We start from the raw sequence: 9,940 nt of genomic DNA, 5'->3' as shown, positions 1-9,940 counted from the left end.
ACAAAATTTTGTCAAAATGTGAAATTTTTGGAAATTTGAAAGAAATGAAACGAGTTGGAAATGAGCAAGGAAATCGATAGGAGCTCGCTAATGAACTTAGGAGAAGTCCATAAACCCGAATCTACCAATAATCCCAAGTTCGAGATGGGTTCAAGCATTGGCGAAATTGCTCAAAGACGTCAAGAAAAAATGACGTAAAAGAAATTTTTACGCAATAGAGGTTAGAACCTCGGATATGATTAAAAAGCATAATGATAGAGTCTAGGGACTCGAGTGTGCTCATATTGGGCGAGAAGTCAAAAATTGAGAATTTCTGGGAGTGTAATTTAGCACTCGACAAAATATCTCGAATTGGGGGCTCACATGGAGCACACCCTAATGGATTTTCTAAAATGTTCAAAACACATTGAATCCAAATGTGAGAATGTCAACAACTAACTCTCAGTCGGAAAATATTCAAGACAAATAGCGTGATCTTCAATAAATTCACATATGAAATAATGTCGAAAATCGATATGTTTTGTCCAAGAGTATTGGACGGGATTCTTTAAGATATTGATGGCACTAGAGATAAGTTGTAGTCCAAAAGTATTTGCTTCATTCATAGAAATTGTGCACAACATCTTCCAACAGCAATGTATTCGGCCTCGACTTCCTGGATAGGGTTAGATAATATTCGCTTTTAATTATTCGGTTCGGTTGGGTAAATTTGTTAATTAGATAAGGAATTTGATTAAAAATATTTGTAATTATTTATTTGAATTTTTTAGGGTTGGATATGGATATTTGTCATATGGATCCGAATATACCTTTATCCAAATTTAAAAAGGTAAATCACACATGCGCACATTCCCCCTCCACCATCCACCTGCACATACACACATACACACGAAGCCGTGTAAACATAAAATCTAGCGGTTGGGATAAGACTAGAGGTGTCAATGGGTTGGTTCTAGGTCGATTCTACATATACCCATAATCAGATCCTAAATAAAGTCTCAATTTCAATTCCTAATATGAAGTCTGTGGATCCAAAGCCAACCCTATAAATACTTGATACCTATCAGGTACCCAGTAGGATAGATAATATTTTTTAATGAGAAAAATAACTATTATAAATGTGAAAATTTAACTTATAATACTTCAATTGAAAATTAAGATCAACAATGAATTCTTCTTGGTTGAAGAATTCATTGTTGATCAGGAACTCGAATTCGGAATTGGTTCTGGCTTGTAGCATCTCCATTGGTGCCGCCTCAAACAATACCGCAGAATTCTTGGCTCTATTGAAGGGTCTGCGTCTTATGAATGATATTCCACCTTTGCTTAGCATCAAATCAAATTCAACCTTGGTGGTCTCTGATTTAAATGGAGGATTTATTGCATGGGAATTGGAAGACATTGTATTGCAAATTAAATCTATATTAGGTAGATTTAGTTGGAAAATCCACCATGATTTTCTCGAAACTCTAGTGACAAGAACAAGTTTAACCAAAGAATTTATATATGAAAATGTGAACCCAATGACTTTGAAGAGAGAACATGCCCAGGTAGAGGTAAATCCAACTAAGGCTTCCTTTTTATTTTTCTTTTGTATTATTTTATTCTTATAATTCCAATTTTTTTTTTTCGCCAAGGGAGTATCCTCACCTTTGGTGAGACTAATCTACCTTGGACTACATTCGCCATCCAACACCCTGTCACATAATATGTCTTGGCATATCAAGACTATCAAGGATTAAGGTAATAATTTACATTTAAGATTTCTAGGGAATTCTTTAAAAGATTTTAAAGTCTATTGGATAATTAAATAGTTTATTGTAAGAATAGATTAACCTTACACATAATCAGGATGTCTTAGTAGTAATTTACCACCTTACGTGTCTTGGAAAATAAGATTATTATGAGGTTAAAGTGATAGTTTAACTTTAAGATCTTTTTATAGAGATTTTTATGAGTTTATACGTTTTAAATCTAATTAACTACACTAAGATTCTTGGGATATATTTCAATTTTAGAATTGGGGTGGAGGCAAAGAGGTATAATTTACCAACCTATGTGGTGTTTTAGGGAATAAATTTATCAAGGGGTTGAGGTGGTCAATACACCCAAAAGATATTTATTTGAAGAGGTAAAGGAGTCTAAAATGGTATGTGTGAGATCATGATAAACTTGGATTCGGACAATCATGCGCCTATGAGGGAACATTTTTATTATTGTAATGATTGTGTAACTCAACCTGATAGGGTAACTTTAAAACTCAACTGACGTGGACCCTGCTAGAACCGTAAATATTTCCCCTTGGTATACATAGCTGCACATTAACATAAAACTTGTGCAGTTGTGTATCTCGAGACTAAGGGAAAAAATCTATGATTCTTGCACTTGCCACATAAGTGAGTTTTTGAGTTACCTATCAGGTTGAGTTACAAAATTAGCCCTCTTTTATGACAAAGGTGCTGTTTGTTAAACTGAAAAAAAAAAAAAAAAAAAAAAAAAAAGTGTTGAATAGCATTAAGCGTTGAATTTAAGTGCTGAAAAAATGATTTGTTTAAACGCAGAATCATGTTTGTTACACATTGTTTAAATTGGTAAATTATCTTTTTTACCCTTATAATCATATTAGACATTATTTGCATGTTTCAACTGCCTATTTCTTATTAAATACATTAAAATATATTATTTTTTATAAAATTAAAATACAATTCATTTTTAAATAATAAGTAATACTCAAATTTTCAATTTATAAATAATAATTTTTATTTCTAAAAGCTCACAAATTTCAAATTAAAAACAATAATGTCATACAAGTCCCCAAAATTTGAAATCAACATTGAAAGAACTTAATTTTGGGTGAATAATTTTCGATAGAAATGAAGGATGTGTAATTATAAAAGCACCCCATGAATTAATAAGGGCAACCCACATCATTGCCAATTTTTTTTTATCTTATATGGGTTAAAGTTTGTGGAATGAACCAATTTTTGGTGAGGATGATCCATATGATCTAGAGATCATACTCACCAAAACTCAGCCCATTCCAAAACTTCTAACCACGTCAAAACTAGTTTTCAAAAAAAAAAATGGACAATTTACAATTCTTGAACTTGTTTTGATGGGTTTAGAAGTTTTAGGATGGGCTGATTTTTTATGATGATGATCTCCTCATCGTAGAGATCATCCTCACCAAAAATCAACTCATTCCAAGACTTTAAACCCATATAAGACAAAACAATTTGGCCATGGTGTAGGTTTATTAATTTCCGGGGTGCTTATATACTTATCTATGGGATATAAGAGGTAATATCCTTTTAAGTATAAGGGCATACTTGTCCATGGGATATAAGAGGTAATATCCTTTTAAGTATAAGGGCATACTTGTCCATGCTTAAAAAAATAAAGGGTAAACTTGTTCGTGCCAAAAAAAGCAAAGTGTTTATAGCTTTAGAACTTTTTTTCAGCATTAAAATAGTGCTGAATTTTTTTCACTTATTTTCAACAATAAGCACTGAAAATATGGAGTAAACAAACACGTTATTTTGACAAAAGTGCTGAATTTTTTTTTCAGCAATAAGCGTTAAAAAATAGCGCAAACAAACACTACCAAAGTGTATTTATAATGGCCTGTCTAATCCAACCCACTATGTGGAAGTTGGACTATGCCTCTACCATATGCGACCCAAATCTACGTATGGAATTTTAAATGGGACTGAGCCCTAAAATGTCCATTAATCATGCATTGACTTCACTTATTTGATGGATTTAGATAATTCGGGTGTCTACAATCTTCAAGCTCTGCAACCTCTATGGTGAATTATTTTTAATATATTGATTTTTTATCTTCAGTCCATTTTTATTCTAACCTTTTGTAGAAAAAAGTTGTTTTTTTAACTTCCCAAAAATCCTATCTTGTCTTCCGGCTTGAATGTTGAAATAGATACAATTTTAAGGTTGAAGATAAAAATAAAATAATTTTACCCAAGAAATTACAATGACTGGATCGGGGAAGAAAACTTAAGGATTTTTTACTACAGCTTGAAGACGAGGGGATTTAAGTCATCATGAGGGGCATATGTCATAAATTTGAAAACATACGGAGTAATCTCTAATATTGATCAAAACATAAGGGTCATGTCTAAGTCACCAATATATTAAACATGAAAACTGAATTGTCCAAAGAAAAACTGAAACCTCTCTCAATGAACAAAATTAGTTACAAAGTTCACCGTCTTGATATAGATTGAATGCCATTGGAGGGCCGAGGTAGGACCAAAACCTTTCTCTCATTTACCTACGTTTCTAACCTTCCTTTCATACGGCATCACTAATTGATTCTTCCACTAACTATTGTCTTTCATTGATTCTTACTTACAATGGGATAGGAAACATAAATGTTCATCGGCATATCATTATGACTCAAGATGAAGGTATCCCGTTCCTATAGAATAGGAACGGTGCCTATATGTGGTATGTTTTGGTAAGAGTTTCAAACACATCGGACTCCTAACCAAGCTATTTTGTTCATCTCATGCAGTCCAATGTGATTAATCTCCCACCAAAACATGCCATATAGAACAGAACACCACTCAGGCCTGTGCCACTCTATCATTATTAGGGATTTGCTAGAGCGACATTATTTCAGAAATTTCACCCTCATTTGACTCCGTCTTTAGTTAGGATTTGCTACTATTCTTTTCTATATAAATTCTATGAGGATTCCTGTAATTAACAACTAAGAGAATGGTTCCAATTCATTCTCCACCAACCCCAACTTATTTTGGGGGTGATGGTTCAATTACTCAAGGATTTGTAAAAGTGTTTCACACGCCTGCTTTGGGGATGAGGACCCGCACTTATGAAAAACTAGAATACCACCACTATATAAGTAATGATGTCAGCGTTTCCATTTCCCAGTTTGGAATGTTTATGAATTATTAGTAGGAAGAACTGCAGCCTCTTTGACTTTAATCTTTCCATCCATCACTTCAAAGTTAAAAGACATTGAGATGTCTTAGTTGACTTGACTCGGTTGAGTTTCAAGTTGTCTCGGTCTTAATATTGAAACTGAACTTTTTAGCTGTTGATGCCCAATTTTTGTTATGTAGGCAGAGGATAAGGTCTTGGCGCATGTCGCGTGCCAAGTGGCGCTTAGGGTAGTCCCACTATCGCCTAAACCCTATTTTATGATTATTCGATTGTGGTATTACGTCGACAATATTTCTTAGCCATTCAATGCTCTTATGATCATGGTGTATGGTGCCTTGGGTGATACTTGAATGTGTCATGCCGCCTTCGGCGACATGGTCATAGCATTTTGTATGTACAAAGAGAGAGAGAGAGTACAATGCACACAATTTGTCCACTGGATTCATCCAAAATTTGGACTACGTCGTCGGGCTCTGAATTGAGCCCCTTCTTTGTTCACTCGTGTCTTATTTATAGAAATAAATGAAAGTGAAATGACTTAATTGTCATTCTCCCATTGACTATGTTTTTCTACCTCATATGTGATCAATACGCATGGCACACATGTGGACCCATTTAATTTACCAGAATATTATGGCTATGCACCAAGTTGTGTTAGAAAATCAACCCAGTTATGACATTATATTTAATAAGAAGGTGGCATGTGCAGACACACATGTATGTATCTGAAGAATTTATTTGTAATTTAAAATATTGATTGAAGGGTAATTTTGAAGATTACATAACCAAAACAATATTTTTGTATTTTGAAATCCAACTAAGATGATTTAGGGATTGAGAATTGCAATTTTCTTGATTTTTGACCAAAATGACATTTGATTATATGAACTTTAAATGTAAAAATGGGTGTATTTTTGGAATCTCAATTTTGGTGTCGAATCACTTATATTTCTACTTTGCCTTTACTCATTATGATAATAAGGATATCTTCTCTAGAAATAATGGGAAAAAATAATATTATTTATTATTCAAAGTAATAAAAAATTGTTTTTACCAAATGTAGATACATGAGGATTCAAAACTTTTCAGAGTTTTGACATCATCTACTTGGGTAAGGAGTTGCCACCATTCAATGAGCTGGGTCTAAATGGATAACACAAAAGAGGTTTTGAAATTTTATTTTTCTTAACTTATAATGACTCATATATCCAAAGGATAAGGGGAAGAGTCTACCTAGAGAACTAAGGTATCTAAGGACGTTTGATTGAAGTGCAACGAAGATATTAGGCACCTTATCCCTCCCATCCAAATATGATTACCATTAATAGCCAATGGTAAAATAAGAAATTCATTTTTTAGAATTTTGAAAGTAGAAGAGATTATAAAGAGAGTAAGAGAAAATCAACTATAGTCTAGTTTTAGGAAATAGGGAAATTAAATTAATGAGCCAGTTAAAAATAGAAAAAATTGCTTGTTGGAATTTTTTGTGAGCCTAGATTTTGATCAAAATCCATATGGATTTCACCAACTTAGTGATATTCCGGACTTTACACCGTGTCTAGACCTAAAGGGGGTGGATATGTAAAATAAAAATTCCTTTTAATTCTCCTTGATTATCTTAATAAGTCAATTGATGGAAACAAGAAATCAAGATAAATTCACCACCCAAGAAGTTAACAGTATGACTATTGTTGTTCCTCCATTTAAATCTATCCAAAGCCACATATCTTTACTAGTATAATGAGAGAAGCTGGATTTGAAATGGTTCGAACCCAAAATTTGGATTCCAAAAATGCCATCACCTTAACATTCAAATTTAATATAATCATTTTGGTCCCAAAAAAATTGCAATCGCATGTCCCTAAAACTATGTTTGTTAGTTTTTAAAATTACAAAAATATTCATATTTTTTACTATATGTATTATTCAAATCACCCTTTAAATATATTTTAAATTACAAATACACCCTTCAAGTACATGGGCATTTGCCCATGCCAACTTCTAGATCTATTAATTCAAAGGTATCCTTTCATTCATTTGGACCTTTTTAACTTGTATATTCTTTCTAATTGAAGTGGGATTGCAAATGGCCCATTGTTGGCCATGGCCAAATTATATCAATCAACTTTCCTTTATTATATTTTATAATAATTTATTATTAATTACTAGAAAATCACTAAGAATGGATGTATAGAGGAGAGTTTTAGAAATTTAAGAAAAAACAAATCAGGCACTAGTGGAAAACAACACTAGACGGACACAAGTTCGCAACTTTGGCAACTTTTGAATTACTCGAGGAACTCATTGCATATATAGTAGAGACAAAACAAACATCTTATCGAAAAATCTTACAATCCCATTAAATTTAAGTTTTTAACTATAAATGCTCACTAGAAATGAAAAACCAGCATGATCAAAATATAAGATTATTGCTAACATGTTAATTTCTTCGAGGGCTACGTCGATGCCTCCTAGTTGCCAAGCTAAAATACCCAGAAATGTAAATGGCCACCACTGCCGAGAGGAACCCAATTGGATAACCGATCCCTGCTCCTCTCCATGAAAACCATTTCTCCTCAAAATCTTCTGATCCGGGTGAAAATTTCGGTGGTGGCGAAGTTACTGAACATGGCACCCGAATTTGCATACCGCATAACCCACTATTGTTTGCAAAATAATTCGGATCATTCATGACATCCATCTGACCACCCACCGGAATCTGACCCACAAGTTCATTGTTGCTCACATCTAATGTACCAAGTTCTTTGAGATCTACCAACGTTCCTGGCAATTCTCCTGAAAGATGGTTATGAGACAAGTCCAAGCTCTCTAGATTCTCTAATCCACCAAAACTTGAAGGAATCTCACCCGACAGTTCATTATAAGAAATGTTGAGTAACTTCAAACCTTTAAGACCTCCCAATGAAGAGGGAATCTCGCCCGACAATTTGTTTCTTGACAAGTCTAAGAAAGAGTAAATGTCAAGGTTTTGATTTGGTAGACCTTGCATCGACTTCTTCCAATTCACAAACAAATCATTGAACTCGATCAGGAAGGAAAACACACCGGGTGTTGCTGACAATATCTCTGGGGTTTCAATCATTCCAATGAGCTTTCCAAGTCCTGGAGGGATTTTCCCAGTGAGGTTGTTTGTAGAGAGATCGAGGATGCGAAGTGTACTAATATTCGATAGAACACTGGGGATAGGACCCTCGAGGGAATTGTTCCTTAGATTGAGAACTTGAAGAGTGGAGATTCGGGAGAGAAACTCTGGAAATTCACCTGTGATGTAGTTGTTGTGGAGATCAAGGTGCTCGAGTTCTCTCATCTTAGTAAGATTCTGAGGCAAGGGACCCGAGAACTCATTTTGGCCTAATGCAAGTATCCTTGCTGCTACCCCAAAGTTTACGGGAACATCACCAGACAATCTATTGTGGGATACATCGATGTAAGCCAGTAACGACGTTTTTGGATTGAAGCTCGGGAACTTGTTTCCCGAAAATTGGTTTCTTGACAAGTCCAACAATAATAGACGATAAATCTTAGAGATCGATTCTGGAATTGGGCCTGAAAATTTGTTGCTAGCCAACATAAGTATCATAATTGAATCTGTATCTCCAATGGTTTTTGGTAATTCTCCTGAGAAATTGTTCCTCGACAAAGCGAGAACAGATAGATATGGAGATTGAAAAAGACGAGGTGGAAGAGAACCAGAAAGTTTGTTATCTGATAAAACGATGCTTCCAAGATTCAATTCAGCAAGCCATTGAGGGAAGATTCCTTCAATTTCATTCTTGCTTAGATCCAAGAAATCAAGATTCTTTTGAGTGGAAAGCCAGTGAGGAATGGGTCCGGAAATATGACAAGATCTCAAATATAACTGAGATAACATACACTTGGGAGATAGATTCACCATATTGTTCCATGTCAGGTTGTTTCCTCCAAGATTCAAAATCTTCAGCCCCTCGAAATCAAGAAACCACAATGGGATCTCACCCGAGAGGAAGTTATCATTGAGCTGAAGCTTTTCCAACTTGCGCAACTTTTGTATCGATCGAGGGATTCCACCATTCAACTTGTTCATGCTTAAGTCCAAAGTTGTAATGTTAGACAATCTTCCGATATCGATTGGGATCTTGGATGAAACAGAATTATTTCGTAAGTCCAAGACTTCCAATTCTTTTAAAAGCAAAATCGATGTTGGAATCCCACCAGAGAATTTATTTTGGCGAAGCGATAACATCTGCAGTTTGGTGAGGTTTCCGATCTCCATGGGAATCCTTCCTTTGAGAAAATTCTCGTCCAAGTTCAATACTTTCAAGTGCCGAAGAACACCAATATCACGACTGAGAATCCCATCAAACAAATTCCTACTCAAATCAAGGAATTGTATATTTCTTAGACCAAACAATTGAGAGGGAATGGACCCATTGAAGTGATTTTCTCTCAAGTCAAGATGAATCAATTGGGTCCAGTTAGCAATTCCATTTGATGGAATTTCGCCTTCAATGTAATTGAAAGAGATGTCAAGAATCATCAAGCTTCTTATACGAAAGAGTGGCACTAAGACGGTTGAGTTCACGACAAAGTCAGGAGGTATTACTGAGTAGAGATTGAGACCGATGATGGGTCGTGAAGACAAGATAGAATTGCACATGACCAAGTCCCATTGACAACAATTTGAACTAGAATTCCATGATTCTAGGAGAAAAGGTGGTGTGTACATGGAAGAATTACTGATGGGTTTATTGATGATGAAAGTTTTGAATTGGAGGAGGGCCTGCTTTTGATCTTCTGGGCATGAAAGAGAAGGGCAATAAAAGAAGGAAATAATGGAGAAGATGATGAAGTAAGAAGAAATTTTTAGGCTTGGTTTGGCCATGGCTTCCATCCTTCTCACTTTACTTTGTTTGAGCAAGTTGAGATGCTTAACGAATTGAGAGAGTTAATACTAAAGAGACTAGTTATAGAACGTTTATAAAGGACTGAAACTATGGGTAGGTAGAAGATTGAG

General features: G+C 34.8%; 1 protein-coding gene across 1 annotated transcript; it reads right to left on the bottom strand.

Moving 5' to 3' along the window:
* Positions 1–7,291: 7,291 nt before the first annotated feature.
* LOC147400415 (uncharacterized) lies at positions 7,292–9,940 on the bottom strand. The gene has a single exon (XM_086444515.1). The coding sequence runs from the start codon at positions 9,815–9,817 to the stop codon at positions 7,367–7,369; it is 2,451 nt and encodes an 816-aa protein (XP_086300641.1). The 5' UTR covers positions 9,818–9,940; the 3' UTR covers positions 7,292–7,366.

Source organism: Akebia trifoliata, chromosome 6, assembly GCF_017979445.1.
Source record: "Akebia trifoliata isolate Shusen 1 chromosome 6, ASM1797944v1, whole genome shotgun sequence".
Taxonomy (NCBI): domain Eukaryota; kingdom Viridiplantae; phylum Streptophyta; class Magnoliopsida; order Ranunculales; family Lardizabalaceae; genus Akebia; species Akebia trifoliata.
Note: the sequence above shows the minus strand (reverse complement) of the source record. Positions and strands in the feature narration are given on the sequence as shown.